The sequence below is a fragment of the Macaca mulatta genome, chromosome 2, assembly GCF_049350105.2.
Source record: "Macaca mulatta isolate MMU2019108-1 chromosome 2, T2T-MMU8v2.0, whole genome shotgun sequence".
Classification (NCBI taxonomy): domain Eukaryota; kingdom Metazoa; phylum Chordata; class Mammalia; order Primates; family Cercopithecidae; genus Macaca; species Macaca mulatta.
Window position 1 is genome coordinate 145915936 of NC_133407.1, and position 21682 is coordinate 145937617.

Genomic DNA, 21682 nt, shown 5'->3' on the forward strand with positions numbered 1-21682 from the left:
GCTTTCATTTGCTCTTTTGCTAAAGGAAATCAGCCTCCTCTCTCCTAATTAGCTTAAACAACACCCCTTGCTCACAAGTTTCCTAAACTTCCCAGTTTTAAAGAGCTGTTCTTTCTTCAATGACCTTTTAGTGTTTTATTTAGACTGGTGCCCCTCCAACAATGTGGTTACTGAGAAACAATAACCATATGAAATTAAAATATATATTCTGGGGGAAAGGGATTATGGGCCAAATAAGCTTTGTTCACGCTAATATTGTATTCCTTACTTGGTGAGTAACAAAACATAAATACACTCATGAAGTTATTGATTCATTATTTAAATATTTCCTGGGTACCCACAAGCATGTGTAGAGCTGGCCTAACTCATTAATTACTGTATCTGCAGTGCCTCAAATATATAAATTTTAAAAAGAAAAAAAAGGTTATCATATGCTACTGATGGGGTATTGTATTATCTGAATTAAATGGTAAGGAATTATTTACCATGCAGAAATCATATAAATCTTTGATAGTAAGAAACGCTAAATGCTCATTTTCTTAGACTATGAGGCATATCAAAGGTTGAAAAAAGAAAGCATAGCTTACCTCCTTTTTATACGAATAAAAGAACTAAATAAAAATGTTTTGTCAAGTAAGCCTCTTTCAGGGAATCAAAGGATCAACACAGATTTAATTTCACCTTCTGGAACATCTACATCTGTGGTCTTTTACAATGAGAATGAACGTGTCCGAGGCTCACTTGATGCTGAAAGTGGCTTCTGAATCATTAAGTGAAGATTTCACCATGTTCTGTAGCATTTCTGTGAAGTGCACTTTATTGTTTACTAACTTGTTGAAAATTGGAACTGCCATACAGCATACCATGTAGTTTACTTGAATATTCAATAAACCATAACTCTCCATTTTCAACGTTTCTGAATAATCAATTTTTTTTTTTTTTTTTTTTTTTTTACTAAACATACAAGTGGTGAAGGTTCTCAGAAAATCAGGTGGATTTAATTTCATTCTCTCCTGGAAAAGTGCCTTTTCACTTTAAGAAGTTCCTGGCTGTATCCATGTAATGGACTCAGCACTGCAGCGGTGTTGTCATTGTGCATTCTACTGAGACAGCAGATGATTGAAGGTGGCTAGGAAACACAGGGAGCTCTGATAATGGGGAAAGGTTGGCAAGTAGAAAGTAAAATGTGAAAAGTATAGAGAGAATACAAAATGTTAAAAATAGCTTTTTCTTTTATTTTCATTTTGTGACTACAGAGTGATGGTTGAGATTCCCCTTTTGCACAGACAGATCTCCAGCCTGGTAGTCCCCAACTGTGACAATGTTCCTCCACCCCCAATACCATGCGCACATGAGGTGATATTTTGCCTTGCTGGGAGAACTATTTGGTTTTGACAACTGGGGAATATGCTACTGGCATGTAGTAGACAGAGGCCAGGGTACTGCTTCAGAGCCTACATTGCCCTGGATGGCTCTTGTAGCCCCCACAACAAAGCATTACCTAGCCCAAAGGTCAACATCACCGAGTTTGAGAAATCCTGCTCTACAGAGATTTGACATTTATATTGCTAGCAAAATGCCTCAAAATTCAACCTTTAGTGTTTGGTAAGCCAAACTTCTATGTATGAGATGCTGGCCCTTGAGGCCTGGAAGTCTAGGATCGTATTTAATCAATATAAAAAATATTAATAGAAATCTTTAGTCTGTTTGGTTTTTGTTTCATAATATATGGTTATCTATAGGGATTAATCCTAGGTTACTGACCAGTGAGAGGTCATAGACAATTAAGCTTAGGAAGGAGGCTGAGAGGTCGTAAAATTTACATTTCTCCTTTGCTTTTCTCTGCTTCTTTAGGTAAGTGTATGCTGATGGTTTCTGGGATACCATCTTGGGATGGAAAGGCCTCCATTGTACTGTGTCATTGAATGCTGTGGGAATACAGAAGAAAGTATTTCTCTAATCTACAGTTGGTCTCAGAAAGCCTCGTTACATACCGCACACACACACACAACCCCTCCCGTACTTATAACTAGGATTTCTATTTAAGCAAATAGCACCAGACAAAATAGCAATGTATATCAGTATGGCATATGCAACGTGTATATTAGTATGGCATGTGCAATGTTCATTTTGTAGGTATTTCATCTTAACCCTGTGATGTATCTTGGGATCATAAGATTAGCCTCATTTTTCTGGTTAAAGAAACAGTCCTGGGGAGTTTGTCTAGCTTGATGAGAGCCACATGTTACTGCTATTTTAGCAGCTATTAACCATAAGACAAAAGTTGCAGCTTTTTCCTTATTTTCTATGTTCCATAAAAAAACAGGATGAGACAAGTTCTAAGTGATATTCTCTCTCTAATCCTGAGCCTAATATTTTCAAACTATGAGGTGTGTAAGATAACTAGGTTTCCCCACTGTCACTTGGCAAAATCATCATCATGATCATCATCGTCATCAACCGTAGACTTATATGGTTTTCTCTCAGACATTTTATTTTTAAAAAAGTTTCTTTCATCTAGAAATTCTGACCACACCTTGATATTGCAATTCACTTGTTCATATTGGTCTGGATCAGGCCATATAACTTCTCTTGAGGCTAAAGGAATCCTGTGTTCTGATTGGTCAACTTTGTGTCACATGGACCAACATCTGGATTCTGAAGTACAACCATGTCTCCCTAAACCACAGGAATTCAGGGATGAGAAAAGATTTCTCCTCAGGCAAACGTAATAACTGTAACCAAGAGAAAAGTACATGTATACTAGATAGGCACAAACAGTGAATATGAAAATAATATTTCTACCTATAACAGGTTGTTGCAAAAATTTGATATTGTATATATAAAATGCCACATATAACAATACCTACTACATATAAAGATTTAGTAAAGCAATAAGCATTCTTTTTTGGATTTCAAGAAAATGGTTACAAACCACTCACAGAATGTTTGAAGGTGTTTGGCGTTATGTAATTAGATGAAAAGTGAAGGAAAAAAGAAGTTGCAATAATTGATGATAATCTCCATCATGAGTAAGTTAAAGTTGTGTAAAACTCCAGATTTTAAGCTAATTCAAGATTATTAGTTATCCCTCAGTAGTTTGGAATAAATTAATAAAAATTAAATTACCCCCAAATTAGAATTGCTGCCCAACCATCCTATGTGAACAGAGATGATATCTAGAGAGGAGATAAGTATAAATTGAAGGGAGTGATGTTTCAAAGAATGAGCCTGAAATGGTTCTTCAATGATTTTCCCTTTTGGGGATCCATATCAATAAAGCTTAATAAGAACTAAGAGTGAAATTATTGCTAACTGTGAACTTAATAATGCCCCACTGGGAGTTCATTAATATCTCAACAGGTACACTGAAGCATTATCTTAATTGCACATGATACTTTCAAAAATTCGCCTTTTACAAGTTTTGTGGAAACTACCCTCTAGAACTAACATTAAGGAATTTTGTTTTGCCTTTCTATATTTGCAGTTTTGTACTGCCCACATATGCAAATCCCCCAGGAAAAAATGAACCACATTTGCCTTCCAGAAAGTAAGATACTCCTCAGGTGACTGTCCTTGCTACAGGCACTGTGCTTATAATGCAAAGCAGAATACAATAAAGAGAGGAAGAATATAATATAAGAAAGAACAATACACTGAGAAAGAATGTAATATAGAGAAAAAATATAATATACAGAGGAATAATACAAAAAGGAAAAAAATTAACATGCATGAAAACAATTTCAGAACTTTCATTGTGTTCTAAATAAAATAATTTCCTTTATGTAAATATTTAGAAATTTATTTTTATGAGAAGTTAGCTTGCAATGGAGCAGTGGTGGAAATTTGGATTTTTAAACATTTGTATTAATGTCTTCTAGAAGACATCTGTACTTTGAGTCTTCAGTGACAAATATTGACAGTAAGATGATGCCTAAGGGAGTATGTTTCCAAGCCTAGGAGATCCTTCTGCCTAGTAGCAGTTTACTGGTTCCTGAGGGGAGAGGAGCTAAGGAAAAGGCAGGGCAGAATCTGCCTCTTTAAAATGACAAATCCTAGTTATGTCTTGCAAAGTTTGAATCCTGGGGCATCATAGTTTATGTTGCCTAGGTTGTCAGGAACTAAGGCCTAAGGAAAAAAAAACACAGCAGCTTCCTAAATGACTTCCTTGGTCCCTTTACCTTTGATCTTCCATCCAAATGATAGCTTGCTTTCTCCTACATTCCAGTATTGAGGAAGGAAATCCCCCAAAAAAATGTGCCAAGGAAAAGAAAAGGTGAGAAAAAGTATTTACCCTGGTGCTTAAAGCAGCCCATCACAGACCTACCCAAGACAAGAAAAACTCCCAAATACTGTGAATCTCTCTGGCCACACTAACTTTGTGGATGAGGAGCGGGTCAAATAAATCTGTTCACTTAGTTTATTCCATTTTATCCATTTCCTGGCATCCCCATTTCTTCAATGAATACTGATGAGTTCCTATTCTGTTCCCAATAGAGTGGTATCCAGTGGTGAAACAATGATGAGCAAGGTCTTTGTCTTCCATAAGCGTAAATAATCTTAAGGAATGGGGAGAACAAGAAACAGATAATGATTCAGATAATTGTTTAATTAGAACTGTGGCACTTGTTACGAAAGAAAACTACCGTGTTCTGGAAGTACCCATCAATTGACCTTCCTATAAATTCACTGTACTTTCTAGGGCAAGCATTGTAGAGGTTAGGGCAGAGCCTTGAGCACCTTTTAGAGATTAATGTGTGCTGTTTATTGAATGTATCTTAACTTTTGATCATTCTTTCAGTCTACCAAAATAATTCAACCACCACAACACATTTTATTGATGAGACATGAATATTTGTGTCTCAAAAGTATGTATAGGGTGTATATGATATAAGTTATTTATGTGTCCATTTCAACTATTCTTGAAATTGTTTTTTCACCTAGCATTGTTTCTCTTAGATTTACAGGAATTCTTAGAACCCTAAATTTACATATATATTTTAAAGGTAAAATTAGAAACAGAGAATTGGGCATTTTTTTTTTTCTATCTTGAGAGTAAAATCTGAATTTGGGAAACATCACATCTGATGATTTGAAAGACTATGATTTTTATTGCTGTTTTTATTCCTTGTTTGCTTGTTTATTTTTAACAATGGCCAGGAAAGTTGACTTCAACATAAAATTTATATGATAATTTTGAGGCCTGAGAATTGCTCTCAAACCTTGATTACTTGAAATGACTTTTCTGTCTTGTCATCAGTGTCACCTGACTAGTGTCTTGAGAGAAATAATTGGAGACATTGAGATTTGAGTTGAGAAAAAAACTTGGAGAAGAGAGGTTCTTTACAACTAGTTGGAGACCCACATAGAGAAGTGAAATTAGTCCTGCATATAACTGTGAAAGGCAGAAAACGCATAGAGGATTATGGGCATGCAGGTGTTGGTGGCCCAATATTTGGAACGGTGGCCATTCGGGACCAGAAAAATCCACATAATGTCTACTCTTCATTGGAACATCATTAAGAGGGAGTGTGAATGCCCTATAGTCTCCTGGAGAAACAAATACGTGCCATTTTATCTAATAAGACAAATTATTGTCAGTTCATTCAAACTGAGAAATAGCATAGTAACTTGAAGACAAATCAGAGAAGACTGAGCTTTTTTAAGAAATGGAAATGTATTATTTCTGAGGACTCTGTTCTGTTCTATTGCTCTATATCTCTGTTTTGGTACCAGTACCATGCTGTTTTGGTTACTATAGCCTTGTAGTATAGTTTGAAGTCAGGTAGCATGATGCCTCCAGCTTTGTTCTTTTGACTTAGGATTGTCTTGGCAATGCAGGCTCTTTTTTGGTTCCATATGAACTTTAAAGCAGTTTTTTCCAATTCTGTGATGAAACTCATTGGTAGCTTGATGGGGATGGCAATGAATCTATAAATTGCCTTGGGCAGTATGGCCATTTTCATGATATTGATTCTTCCTATCCATGAGCATGGTATGTTCTTCCATTTGTTTATGTCCTCTTTTATTTCACTGAGCATTGGTTTGTAGTTCTCCTTGAAGAGGTCCTTTACATCCCTTGTAAGTTGGATTCCTAGGTATTTTATTCTCTTTGAAGCAATTGTGAATGGAAGTTCATTCATGATGTGGCTCTCTGTCTGTTACTGCTGTATAAGAATGCTTGTGATTTTTGCACATTAATTTTGTATCCTGAGACTTTGCTGAAGTTGCTTATCAGCTTAAGGAGATTTTGGGCTGAGACAATGGGGTTTTCTAAATATACAATCATGTCATCTGCAAACAGGGACAATTTGACTTCTTCTTTTCCTAACTGAATACCCTTGATTTCTTTCTCTTGACTGATTGCCCTAGCCAGAACTTCCAACACTATGTTGAATAGGAGTGGTGAGAGAGGGCATCCCTGTCTAGTGCCAGTTTCCAAAGGGAATTTTTCCAGTTTTTGCCCATTCAGTATGATATTGGCTGTGGGTTTGTCATAAATAGCTCTTATGATTTTGAGATATGTTCCATCAATACCGAATTTATTGAGAGTTTTTAGCATGAAGGGCTGTTGAATTTTGTCAAAAGCCTTTTCTACATCTATTGAGATAATCATGTGGTTTTTGTCTTTGGTTCTGTTTATATGCTGGATTACGTTTATTGATTTGTGTATGTTGAACCAGCCTTGCATCCCAGGGATGAAGCCAACTTGATCATGGTGGATACGCTTTTTGATGTGCTGCTGGATCCGGTACACCACACATCTACAGCCATCTGATCTTTGATAAACCTGAGAAAAACAAGAAATGGGGAAAGGATTCCCTATTTAATAAATCGTGCTGGGAAAATTGGCTAGCCATAAGTAGGAAGCTGAAACTGCATCCTTTCCTTACTCCTTATACGACAATTAATTCAAGATGGATTAGAGACTTAAATGTTAGACCTAATACCGTAAAAACCCTAGAAGAAAACCTAGGGAATACCATTCAGGACATAGGCATGGGCAAGGACTTCGTGTCTAAAACACCAAAAGCAATGGCAACAAAAGCCAAAATGGACAAATGGGATCTAATTAAACTAAAGAGCTTCTGCACAGCAAAAGAAACTACCATCAGAGTGAACAGGCAACCTACAGAATGGGAGAAAATTTTTGCAATCTACTCATCAGACAAAGGGCTAGTATCCAGAACCTACAAAGAACTTAAACAAATTTACAAGAAAAAAACAACCCCATCAAAAAGTGGGCAAAGGATATGAACAGACATTTCTCAAAAGAAGACATTCATACAGCCAACAGACACATGAAAAAATGCTCATCATCACTGGTCATCAGAGGAATGCAAATCAAAACCACAATGAGATACCATCTCACACCAGTTAGAATGGCAATCATTAAAAAGTCAGGAAACAACCGGTGCTGGAGAGGATGTGGAGAAATAGGAACACTTTTACACTGTTGGTGGGATTGTAAACTAGTTCAACCATTATGGAAAACAGTATGGCGATTCCTCAAGGATCTAGAACTAGAAGTACCATATGACCCAGCCATCCCATTACTGGGTATATACCCAAAGGATTATAAATCATGCTGCTATAAAGACACATGCACACATATGTTTATTGCGGCACTATTCACAGTAGCAAAGACTTGGAATCAACCCAAATGTCCATCAGTGACAGAGTGGATTAAGAAAATGTGGCACATATACACCATGGAATACTATGCAGCCATAAAAAAGGATGAGTGTGTGTCCTTTGTAGGGAAATGGATGCAGCTGGAAACCATCATTCTCAGCAAACTATCACAAGAACAGAAAACCAAACACCGCATGTTCTCACTCATAGGTGGGAACTGAACAATGAGATCACTTGGACTCGGGAAGGGGAACATCACACACCGGGGCCTATCACGGGGAGGGGGGATGGGGGAGGAATTATATTGGGAGTTATACCTGATGTAAATGACGAGTTGATGGGTGCTGACGAGTTGATGGGTGCAGCACACCAACATGGCACAAGTATACATATGTAACAAACCTGCACGTTATGCACATGTACCCTAGAACTTAAAGTATAATAAAAAAAATTTTAAAAAAGAAATGGAAATGTAAATATTTTATACATTAATAGTGAATTTCATAAGACATCCAGGAGCATGAGATAACATCTATGTAGTGCTTTAATTTTAAATATTTCTGTTTGTATAGATATAAATTTATATAAAAATGCATAAAAGTGATAATGACATGCAAGTAAATATTTTTTGTTCTTAAAACACTGGCTATTCACTTGGCTATCCACTCAAAAACAAAAAACAAAATTGAAGTCCTAGTCTATAATAGATAATATATATTAAATAGATCCTGGATGCATTAAAATGTTTAAATCTAAATATCAGTTATGTAAATATGTAATCATAAACTGTAGGTGACAATATGTCCAATCAATATGACATTAGACCAGTTTTATCACTGAGAGCTAAGAAGCTGTAAAATAAAATATAGATATAGTAGATCAGAAGAAAATGTTTTTGTATATCAAAGATACCACGAATAATACTAATAGTTACATATTCCTCTTTCACATTAAACTAAATACATAATCCCTCTATAGGCATACTGGTAGACATGAAAAGAAGGTTCTTTGTACTTTATTTAAGCAAATAAGAGTGAGAAGTTAAAATGTTAAGTAAATAATGGATTCAGTAGTATGAATATATTGTCATGTTCATGAATGTGGTATAGCATGTGGGTAGAAAACATGAGACACATTTGCAGATGACCGAAGATTGAAAAATACTGGTATAAAATTTAGGGGTTTTTTTTGACAATTTCTTTAAATCAGCAAAAGGAAAATTAATTTAGATATACACTACATTAGTAGTAAACTGTAAATATATGTTACCATATATCTATATGGAAAGCCTTCATTTATAAAAGCAATGGAGACATTTATTAAATTCAGTGAAAGAAATCATGGGATGTGCAGAATAAATTCCTAAGATGTGTTCTGTGGTTCGTACACATTTAGACTTGCCTGCTTGTTAAGACCCAAAAAGTTATTAAAGGCATGCAATGACAAGTGTAGGCACGTTATAGAGAATCAACTACTACTGTTAAGTTTGACCAAAATTTCACCTTTACTATATTTTTTAGGTGTGTGTGTATATACCTAAATACATATGTATGTGTATATATATGTATAAATAATATATATATTATTTTTAACCTCTTAAAGGATTAAGGGCTACAGGTATTTGATTTTCTTAATTGGCGAAGAGATAAAGAATACCACAGATATTTGGGCATTTTGTCATATTTTCTTTTTACTGTACTGAACACCTCAAGCATGCTAGAAATAGTTGGTCCCACAGTGATATTAGAATGATCATAACATCTAGCATAACACAGCAATGCGCAGTATTCAGAATTTTAAGTTAATCTGAAGCATCAATATAAAAATGAAAAACTTAGTTTTAATTACTGCTTAAAGTTATTTAGTTACAGAAGCAAAAAAGGTCTGTAGCATTTTCAAAAGTACTGATTTAAAAAACGCCTAGGGGAAAATTTGATTTTTGTAGAGGAGACACCTTGGATGTTTGGAAATGTATTGCAGATATGAGAGCATGAATTCATGCATAGATCTTTACTCTGAAAGAATGGAATACCTTATAATAAAGTATCTTCAAGGAAATAAATACATTTTCTTCTCCAAAAAGGATTCTAGATCAATGTATAGTTTAGAGTGATGTGTCGATATAGCTGATTATAAAGATACTTTCATAGGTGATGAGTCAGCAGAGATTTAGAAAAGAAAAAGCTCCTTGATACTGGCCCTGGCAATGATTTTTTTGGACATCACACCAAAAGCTCAGGCTACAAAAGCAAAAGAAAAATGAAGCTACATTAAGCTAAAAAGTTTCTGTATAGCAAAGAAAACAATCGATGTAAAGAGACACCTCCTAAATAAAAGAAAATATTTGGAAACCAATATCTGATAAGGAGATAATATCCAAAATATATAAAGAACTCACTCAAATCAAAAGCAGAAAGATAACTCAATTTAAAAATGGGGAAAGGACCTGAATATACATTCCCTCAAAGGAGATTTACAAATGGCCAACAGGTACATGGAAAGGTGCATAACACCAAGGAAATGCAAATCAAGACCACAACGTGATATCACCCCACATCTGTTATGATGGCTATTATCAAAAAGACAAAATATGACAAGCCTTGGTGAGGATGTGGAGAGAAGGTTCCTCATGAATAGGTGAAAAAGGGTTTTGGGTGTCTCATTATCTTTCTCATGAGAGAGAATGAGAAGTTATAAGACTAAAGGTAGGTAGTATGTCAGAAAGAACATGAAGTGGTTGACTACTCCAAGTAAGGGGAGAGAAAGGCTTAACTAGTATCACACAATACCAGAGGAAGAACGTGTTATAAAGGAAGGGAAAAAAATGAATTGTAAGCCATTCTAACCGGAATGATGTTCTCTTAAAGGGGAATTGTAGCACAGGGCTTAGGAGTAAAGGATTTAGAGATGTGCTTAAAATGAATTCCAGATCTGCCACTTACTTATATGTAACCTTCAGAGTGGTTCTTGATCTCTCTGTGTCATAGGTTCTTTATTTGTAAAATCAGAAAAACAGAAATTGTGTAAATGTGCTGTTGTGAGGATTAAAATAATGTATTACAGCTCTTAGCATGATGTGTCACACATGGGAAAACACTAAATGATAATGTATAATGTTATCATTTTGTTACTGTTCATAAATAGTTTTACCTAGATATCCTGATGAAGTACAGTTCTGTGTCCCAAGTAAAAATAAGAGCATCCTGTATCAATAGCAAATATAAAGAAAATGCTTTCAAGAAATGTGGCGGTAGATGGTGGCACAGATTGTGTGAGGGTCTCCGCAGTATTTTTGAAGCGAGTCATAAACTTACAGAGAGAGGGAGACTTTGGGCCATATGATCTAGGAGTTCCCTTTCAATTCTAAAAGTGTCTTTCTAAATCTAAAGAAATGTCCGACAAATTCTAGCTAAGACTTTATATTGACAAAATAAAAAAATTAAATATAAACTTCTTAATTTAACTGTATATATTTTTTCAAGGTAAGACATCAGAATAATTCTAGTTGGTTTTTAACTGCTCACTGTTCAGAAATAACAAAAGGGAAATGAATTTTTCCCATTATCACTCTTGTTTTTCTGGAAACTCTAACTGATGTAATTAGACAACTAACTGAATCATTATAACTTGCCTACATGGAAATCCCAAGAAAATAAACTGACAGCTATTAGAACTAATAAGAATTATAACAAGGGTAGAAGACACAAAGAAAATCTACAGAAATTAATAGATTCCTATATGGCAACAATAAATAGATAACAAAATGAATATTTTGTCTCATACATAATGCAATGAAAATAATTATTTAGAAACAAAGTTAAGGAATGTGCAAGTTTTAAATGGAGACAATTTTAAGATTTTAGGAAGAGCAAGAATGAACAACCAAATAGATAAAAATAGATAATTTCCCCTGGGGGGAGATAAAATGTTGTAAATATTTAAATTCTACCCAAATTTATTTATAGCTGTAGTATAATTCTCATCAAAATCTTAATGGAATTTTATTGTTAACCTAAAAATAATTATCCTAAGGCTTATAAAGAAAATTAAAAACGTGATTATCCATGATCATTTTTAAAAGAACAGCTATGAAGAGTGAGTATGTTGCAACTAAGATAGCCTCAAAGTACTCTAAGTTCATAACAGCTAAAATAGTAAAACACTATTTTCAAGCCCAAAACTTGAAAAAAAAAATGAAATAGTAGAAGATACACCCTGAAGACCTAAGAATGTTTAAGAATTTAATATAGAACAAAAGGTGTGCTTTTCTGTCATTAAAGAATGATTAATTCATAAATGGTGCTAAATCAAGTAGTTAACCATTTGGAAGGGAAAAAAGTATAGATTACTGTTCCTCTGTATTTAACAGCCCAAAGTAATTTCCATGTAGAGAAAGATGTAAATGCAAACCTCAAATATTTCTGTCACGTTGAGGTAGAGTGACTTAAACATTATTGTGAGGAAATACTCATGAGTATGTATAAAGACTTGCATTAGCTCTGAGGATTTTGTTTTGACTTATAATGACAGTGAAAACTTGAAAAGGTTTAAATATTTAACAATGAATGTTAAGTTTAGGTTAGGTCAAATATTCATACAGCAGAATATTATGCAACCAGAAAGAAAGAGAAAAAAAGAAGGGAGGATGGAAGGAAGGGAAGGGGAGACTAAGGTCCATATTTTAATAATAAATAATATTTATAAGCTCATAACAATAATTATATATGTGTAGTAGTCTCTTTTCACACTGCTATAAAGACTGCTTGAGACTGGGTAATTAAAGGAAAGAGGTTTAATTGACTCACAGTTCAGCATGGTTGGGGAGGTCTCAGGAAACTTACAATCATGGTGGAAGGAGAATGCGAAGCAAGGCACCTTCTTCACAAGGCGGCAGGAAGAAGTGCCAAGCAAAGGAGGAGGAGCCCCTTATAAAACCATCAGATCTTGTGAGAACTCAATCACTATCATGAGAAGAGCATGAGGGAAACTGCTCTCATGATCCAATTACCTCCACCTAGTCTCTGGACATGTGGAAATTACGGGGATTATGTAGATTATAATTCTTGATGAAATTTGGGTGGGAACACAAAGCCTAACTATATCAGTATGTGTGCATAACGAAATATACACACAAAACAGTAAAGAGATACAGCAAAATGTTGACAGGGATCAAGGCATTAAAATTAACCTGCTTTCTTGTGTTTATTTCTCTAATATATGTTGTTAATTTTCATTAAAAAGCATACACTTATTTTAAATAGAATATAGGTGTTTTAAAATCCTATTTGATACTCATAACAAAACCATTCCTGTGCAACAGGCAAATTTTTATGAAGAGAAAATAATAATAAGATGACAGTGTGGTCCTGTGATAAAAATTAAAAGTATTTTAGTGTTCTAAGTTCAAGAAAAAAGGCCTAAGAAGAGATGGAATATCTCGTTTTATATAGCTGGAATGTTATCGCACTAAATTGTCTTTATCAAAAGATCAAGTCTCCATTTCCAAAGAACACTGGCAAGAGAGAAAAGGTCCAATAGCAGCAAGAGAAAGTATATCTAGATATTTGGGTGAAAATAGAAATTAATTGCTAAAGATGCCTAATTATCATTTGATCAGTTGTAGGTACCAGTAGTAGCACTCAAAATAATTACTATGTAGGTTTTAACGTTAACTTGAAAGCAAGTAACTAAACATGAAGCATAATAGCTAGGAAAATAGGCAACATCATATTTCATAGGTTACATAAATTCTTCCAGTCCTTCATCTCTATTGCTACAAGGGATATCCTTATAAAGCTACATTTTTATCTCAGAATAAAATCCATTTTGTATTTCATTCCTTATGCTTGCATCATTATATTCATAGTGTCAAAATAAGTACCATTGGATAGAGGGTATATGCATGATCCTAAAGAAAAATATGGGTCTTAAGCCAGGAGATATTCCTTATTTACACTGGAAGGGATAGACCACAGATACTGATCATTTTCAAAGGTGCACAGTAATGAGGAAAGAAATCTGTTTCCTCAGGATTTTCGTTAGTAAAATTTGGGGCACAGTGTAGAAAATGCATTGCATTGGGGCACCTCACAATTCTGAGGTTTTACAGCAGCTACATAAATGAAAATTCAAGTAGAGGGCTGGATGTATCTTTATTAGCACCCTTTCAAAGGTACAGAGGGATTTTGGCAGGAAAGACATCTGTGCAACAGCATGAAGCTTTTACATTCCCACAAGTTGAAATTGATGGAAATGTATTGACATGCCTGGCTTCTTTCCTTTTTATTTCTTGTGAGGGAAAGTCTCTCTCTTTCTCCCTCTTTTCCTCCCTCTTCTCTATTTCTGTCCAAAGCCTTTATTCAGTTGATATTTTTGTTACCTAAAACTTATAACCTCCAAACTACAATCGACACATAGGTAACTCATTCTATTAAGATATTTGTGTAAGCTTTGCTGAGGCACTTATATAAGGAGTTTGAACAGCAGTCTAAGAGTGACCAGTAAAATAACTTTTAGTGGCTATGTAGTCAGTGATGTGAACAGAAGTCAGCCTGGATTCCATTAATCTACTGGCCTTCCTATTTAATGCTTATTTAAAAAATATTTTAGTAATAATTCAGCAAAGCATCATAGTTGTGAGTGTTTTATAGCTTTGTGACCTGAGGCAAGGTAATATTCTTCCAAGCCTCAATTTTCTCCCTTGTAAAACAAGTTATAATACTATAATATAGTCTCATGTAATATTGTATAGTACGGGTCACAGAATTTGCTGACGATTAGATAAAGCAATGCATATAAAACTTTTAGAACATGACTGGTACAAAATAAAGAGTTGGATAAACAGTACATATTATTTTGAAATCAGTAATGATAGGAATATGTAAAAATATTTTATTGCCATGGGCAATGTGAAGAATGTTCGTGATGACGTACAGCAGAGAACTTGGAAGTCAAATTGGGGAATCGATAACTTTAGTAAGGAAAAACATATCATTCTTTATTTTGGATGATTATTACCCCCATATATTAAGCACCCACTCTGTTGCAGGCATCATGCAAAGCAATGCACATTCATTTTCCCTGTTTCTCAGAACAACTTGTTATTAGTGATGTCACCAACTCATTCAAGTGAAATAGCTTCATCAAATTAAACACTAGCAAACAGAAATGCCAAACTCTGATCCCATGTCTTGTCAATACCAAATCCTATTTTACTTTGCACTAAACCTCACTGTAATTGAGAAGTTGCTCAGGTAAAAAGACCCATCAGGAGACATGCAGGCTTTCTCTCACTGGCTTTGAATTAAGTCAGGGGCAGAAAGCCTGCCCTCCAATGGTCATAGAGCAGAACTGTATCATGAACAGGCTGCATGGAAAATGGCGGGTCGTCTGATTTCAGGGCCACAGGACTTAACTCTAATGCTGACCTAGAAATGTTGGTGGAGAAACGATCTTTACGGAGGCGATAACTAGCCTTAAATGATGGCAAATGGGTACACTTTAGGCAAACTACAAAGGAAGGAAATAAATAGGTTAATAGTAGAATTTTCAGGGCTCGATGAATCAACTTGAGCGTGGCTTTACCATATTTGAGCTACACTGGACTTTTGGGCTTGGTCTGAGAAAGGATCAACTGGCCTTTGGACACCCGAGAAACCTTTTGTGATAATGCAGGGATAAGTCCTGGGAGAGTTTGTAAGCAGAATGTCGTCAGAGTTGATCATTCTTACGTGAAAATTAATTGTGCCACTCATTATCGATTGCTTGATAGAATTAAGACAAAGAAGGGGACAAATGTTACCATGCTTTGAAGAGGTAACTAGCATAAGAGTTCTGAAGTTAGGATCTTAGCCAGATTTCTCATCTGTGATTACTTTGGGCTGGCCTTAGGCTACCTGAGACCCCAGGCAGACATGTTTTTGCAGCTCTTTTCATATATATAATTTAATTTAGCAAAGTAGATGTGTTAGGACTACTCACATAGCCCAATTTCCAATGATCCTAAGAAATAAATACTACAGCAGCTGAGGGAGATAATTTGATTTTTTTCAAGGGGTCTGTGGAGTCCTAAGATGATCCTTATAGGCAAAAGTTCTAGAGCTCTTCAGGACATTTGGTGAATGCCATGTGGGGTAGAGGTCAGAGAGTCCTCTGAAGGAAAAAGATAGAAATCAGAGGCCCTTGTGGACTCTACTCAGACAGTACTGCCAGCTCTCTCCCAGAATCCAATAGAAAATTCGGAAAATTTTGAGGAAAGCCTGTCAATGTGCAAAGACCACTAGAGTAAATGCCTCGGGGGTGGGGAATTTCCCTTGCCTGGGGCCAAGGGTATTACTGAGCTACTTTAAAATGTTCTTGTGAAGAATAAATTAGATAATGCTTGTGACTTACTTAGATATTTCCTTGGAGACCACCGCAATCAATCAATGTTAGATGACTAATGATATCCACCCAGTATTCACAAGCTGTGTCAACTATACCAATCTTTATATACACTCCAGTCAGGTTGTTGTATTTTTATTTCCATTGGTGTATAAGTAGTAAAGCATGATTCACCATGTTTGGTACAATGGTCATAAATCTTTTTCTTCTCAACAACCATGACCCGGACCTTGGAATTCCCATGCTAACCTCCTTCCCTTATTCCTAAGAGAAGGAAATAAAAAGGCAAGACGCTAAAGTCAATATCAATACTTTCGTGCTGCTAAGAAGTAGATGATTGCATTTAGGTGGTCTAAAATTACATGGTGGTGTTTGGCAATACATATATCCCCTTTGCAGCCCTGTATTTTAAGTAAATTGTCAAAATATAAGTGAGTCTCTTATATCCTGATGGCGTACTCTCATGTGGTGCTTTCTTGTCTTTACAGATCCCCCAGATTAGTTATGCATCAACGGCACCTGAGCTAAGTGATGACCGGCGCTACGACTTCTTCTCTCGCGTGGTGCCACCCGATTCCTTCCAAGCCCAGGCCATGGTAGACATTGTAAAGGCCCTAGGCTGGAATTATGTGTCTACTCTCGCATCTGAAGGAAGTTATGGAGAGAAAGGTGTGGAGTCCTTCACCCAGATTTCCAAAGAGGCAGGTAGGATGAGATTGCTCTGATCATGTTGGCTCTCTTCAAATGTCTGTGGCTTGTAGAGTTCTCTTCAGACTTTATTAAATGAACACTACAGACTCTTACATTCCCAGAGTCCTGTGAGTTACACCTGTAACGTCTTCATTTGTAAGACTTTGTTGTTTTTGGAGAGATTTTCGAAGTTGTGAAACTGAGATCCCTTGAGTACTAATAGAATAAATGAAGAAAAAAAGTGTATATCTTACTTCTGCCTAATGGGTAATAGGGTGGATTCTAGCCTGTGTATGAAAACATGGGAAAATGTGGCTGGATGTACCTCCCCATGAAGACTCTTCCTCTCTGCCTCTCTCCAAAATGGAGAGAACAATTTAGAATTATGTGAATGCAATCACGGTGCCACTTTGATTTGAAGAATACCTGCAATTCCTCTGAATGACTTGGCCAAAACAAAAGTAAATAAGTTATCCAGGCAGTAGAATGTATTTAGACAAATAGTCTTTCAAACTTGAGATTATTTTGAGACAGTTCTCTTTAGCAGCACTTGGAGAGGATTCTCCTAACGTTTGTTTATTTAGCTCAGATTGGAGGTAATGGGTTCAAATATTTGGCCAGCTGTCTTCCAGTGGGCAGATTTTGAAAAATGAGACAAAATTCTCTCACTTAAAAATTTTGACAGTAAGTATTTGGGTTTCCCCATATGGATGTATTGGATATGGTAAATACATACAAATATGTATGCTTAGATATTCCCATACTGTTCTTATGTTAAAATTGGGGGTGCTCAGTGTTGTAAGCATTTCATGCAATTTAAATTGTTATTTACCAGAACAGTTTACTGACCATAAAAGCAAACAAACAAGCAAAGCAATAGAAAGAGAGCTCCATGTTAGGAGGAAAGATGTCATAAATTGTGAAGATACAGCTTTGAGTATTTGACTGTCAGATTACAGATATACTCTGAAATATAGTGCTTCTGGATATGGATGATGCTAAAATAAAGAAACTAGGGCTTGTTTGTAAATCTCATGTTTTTAATTCAGTGCATTGTTAGCTGTAATTTCAGAACTTCACAGGAGATCTGGGAAGATCTGTGAGATTCTTACTCTCTTCCTTCTGACTTAACACAGCTGACTAGATAGCTTCTAATCATTGTCAAGTCTCGCTCTAACCACCATTTCTGGGTTCAGATGCAACACTCACAAAAACTTCCTTTGCTTTGCTGGGTTGGTCTTACATTTCTAGTGTCTTCTCCCACAGCACCTATCACAGGTTAGTATAATTTCTTGTTTGTTAGTTTGTTTGTTTTTCTATCTAATCTTCATGACTATAGGAGACCATGTCTGTCTCATTTTCTACTATGGCCCCAGGTGCTACATTCCTAAGGGACACATTTATGCTACAATTCAGTTAGAAACTTTCTGATTAGGAAAGAAATCTTAACTCTGGCCTTGTGGTATGCTGTGATTTATAGGACTCATTAACAATTGACTTCATAAATCCCCAAAGAGGTATCTAATCATTTTTGATGCCTATGTTTTTCTTTCTTTCTTTGTTTTTCTGAATCCTGCCTTGATCAAACTAAGGCTGGAGGCTGACTTAGAAAAATATCTAAAATATCAGGATAGAATAAAATAGACAAAATAAGATGAAAAGAAAATATGGGTAAAATAGTAAGATAAAGCTTAGAGATAAAGGGCAGATGCCATTTTGCACTATATCGTTGTTAAAAGTGAGCCTCAAATTTAACACTCAAGTTTAAAGTGGATGAAGCAAAGGAAGAACACTGCCCATTCTGTTACAGGATTTACAGTGTTCATGAGGTCAAAATCATGTTGATTATTCCTTGCCTTGGGATCAAGACAGATGTTTGCTCTGGGTCTGTATAAAAAACTATATTCTACAGACAGGTCAACAGTGACTTTCACATGGTTGTTTATTCCTGGTGTCATTTGGTGGAAACTTAAGACATTAATATCTGAGTTTGCTATTATATATAATGACTCTTCTAAAAGGAGAAGCTCTTATAATATGATCTGAACTCCCTAGCTCATCTTTTTCGCTAATCCTATGTTGAAAAGCCCCAGCTAAAAAATAAAGATTCTATCAGTGGCAGCCATTTTGGATGAAATCTTTCCATCCTAGAGCCTTTCCCCTTGAGGATGGGAGTAGCTAAAAAGCCAGCTGGTGCTACAGAAATGCAAGGAAACAGTGAATGTTTAGGTGATGTCTTGAAAATTAATACCTCTTCAAGGTATTAATAATAAGTAGTATGGTATTTGTTGTGTATATATAGTAAGTATTTAATAAGTATTCTTCTTTTATACATATTATAGTATTTGGCATGTATTTATAAAAAGTATTTAATAAGTATCCTTCTTTTATATGTATTATGATATCTGGTATGTATTTATAATAAAATGCATTGGAACTATATCACATGTGCAAGTGATTTAGACACATGAACTTATGTGCTTAGCAAATACCCCTCCTTTTCAATTAGAAGAAAGGAAGAAAGAAAGGAAAGAAAGAGAGGAAATTAGTTTAAATGATGTGGAGTAAGTCTACTCAGTGTTTGTATGGCCTAGAGCAAACATGAAATACATTCAGTGAGTTTCATTTCTGTGGGCCTCTCGTAATGCGTGCATCTTGCTGCTGCAAAGGTGATTCTGGTATTTAAAGACACACATCCCATGACCTCTAAAAAGAATCCATCTCCTTCTTCTGATGTTCAGTTGAAGAAATAATCTATATTCCAGTTCCAAAAAAATAACAATATAAAAGAAAAACTTATCTATTGGAATTTCTGGACAGTATACATGGTTAGGGAATTCTCCAGGGTAATTTTGAATGTTCACTTTTTTCTTTACCTGCAAACTCACCCTCACAAAAGATACAAACCCAATGTTTATGGGTACGTGAGGTGATGTGGCACAAAAATAAATAAGCACACTGGTTATGGTGTCAGAAAGACCTGGATTTGAATAATGGACTCCATCACTCTCTTATTTTAGCTATTTTGACACAGGTTTTAACTTTTCAAGCCTAAACTTCCTCATAGAAAGAATGAAATTAATGATTTCTGCTTCACCAGGTTGGTAGAATATGTAAGATGGTACATGGGGAAGCATTTAATACCCAGCAATATCTGATTACTGTGCATCACACTGGCTCCCTATAAATAAGGAGACTGGTTGGTTGAGTCTGAAAACTTTGAAAATAACTTGAGTAATAGATGTTATCTGCCTTGAGTTGTAATTAGAGGGTTATTTTTAAAGCTCTTTCTATTCTTATTAACATGCTGTCACGATGTAAGATGGATATGAAGAAAAGGAAGTGAGCTATTTGCATTGTCCTATGTATGTAGAATATGTGTATGTGTGTGTATATATGTGTGTGTGTGTGTGAGAGAGAGAGAGCAAAAAGAGAGAGAGGGTGCATAGACTCAGTGGTGGCGTTTCTGTGTACTGCTGGCAGGTTGGAAGCATTTACTTCCATTGTTTCTGAACAGTTTGACTTTGAAGATTGTGATTCTTTTCCTCTATAAAGGGCCTCACCCTTTTAAAAGGCTTTAGCTTCAAAATTTACTTTAGACTTAAATCCTGAGGCAGAGGCTACTTATAAACCAGAGCCTAAAGCATCTCCACCATGCACACAGTCACAGTGCACGGATGAGCGCCTCTTCATTATTTACTGGTAGAACAAACCAAGACAATGATGTCAGAGAAAATAAGCCATCCTTTAACAGAGGCCATGTAATTGTTTAAAACATGGAAGTCTAGGCACATTTTCACTAAGCTGTGAAAGAAAACCTCAATACTTATTCTTTCAAGTATAGTCCGGCAGATTTAAATATGCATGGATGCTGTTCCTTGTTGAACTTTCAAAGAGAACTGTAACATGATTTTCTCAGATGATGAGGTTTTGTAAAACAGTTATATTTGCATAAATTGCCCTGTTTATTTGAATGAATGCACATGCAATAGCAACAAAGGCAATTTATTTCTTAATATTGCAGGGAATGAAGGAAAATCCACTCTCAATGAGCTTTAAAATTCAAGTCAACAAAAACGACCTAAATTAGACATTAAAAACTCCTTTATCTAAGTGAGGGTCAAGGTAAATGTTTATGATAGCATGTGGCACTAATAAATTCCAGATTCTTTTAACCAAATCTGATTCAAACACTGTAAAACTAAGGACTACATATGTGACTCTTACAGTCCATCAGACTATTTCCAGGAAAATCTCGTGAATACTGCTTGACAATATAGCACAAATAGTAACAATTGTTACTGCTATGCTGCCATCATACATGTCGATTTCTCAAAACCTGAAAGAACTATCTTTTTGGTATTTTACGGTGATCACTTGACATAGTTAGTTGTATTTCAATTGTTCTTATAAAGTGGTTATTATTATTCAGGTAAATTCTAGAATTTATTTTTAATTAATACTTTATCATAGCCTAGCATATTCTTTCCTAAAATACTTAGAGGAAGATTTGATTAACTGTTATTAACTATTATTCAGTCTTCAGTTCTTTAGATCTCAAGCTCTATTAAAAATACAAAAACTATTATTTTTTTTTTTGTATTTTTACGCCAGACGTGATGGCGTGCGCCTGTAATCCCAGCTACTGGGGAAGCCAAGGCAGGGGAACTGCTTGAACCCAGGAGGCGGAGGTTGTAGTGAGTCGAAATTGCGCCACTGCACTTCAGCCTGGGAGACACAGCAAGACTCCACCTCTAAAAAAAAAAAAAAAAAAAAAAAGAGCTAGATGGATTTTCCTACTATGGAATTTCAGAGCACTGTATGCCTCTCTCTTTCACAGATACAATGTTCTATGTTGTTGTGTGCATTTGCCCATTGTCAGTCTTTGCCAATTTACTTTAAGCTCCATGAGGGCAAGGACATTTTCCTGTGTTTCATTATCAAAGATAATTTCTAGTACATAGAAGGCAGTCAG

The 21682-nt window shown here is 35.5% G+C and overlaps 1 protein-coding gene across 2 annotated transcripts in view; it reads left to right on the forward strand.

The window, feature by feature from the left end:
• The window catches only part of GRM7 (glutamate metabotropic receptor 7), a 902461-nt gene that overhangs the window by 260818 nt on the left and 619961 nt on the right, over positions 1-21682 (forward strand). For both annotated transcript variants that reach the window (XM_015130351.3, XM_015130352.3), the window contains exon 2: positions 16506-16722. In XM_015130351.3, coding sequence (XP_014985837.1) covers positions 16506-16722 — 217 coding nt within the window. The remainder of the gene's footprint in view (positions 1-16505; positions 16723-21682) is intronic.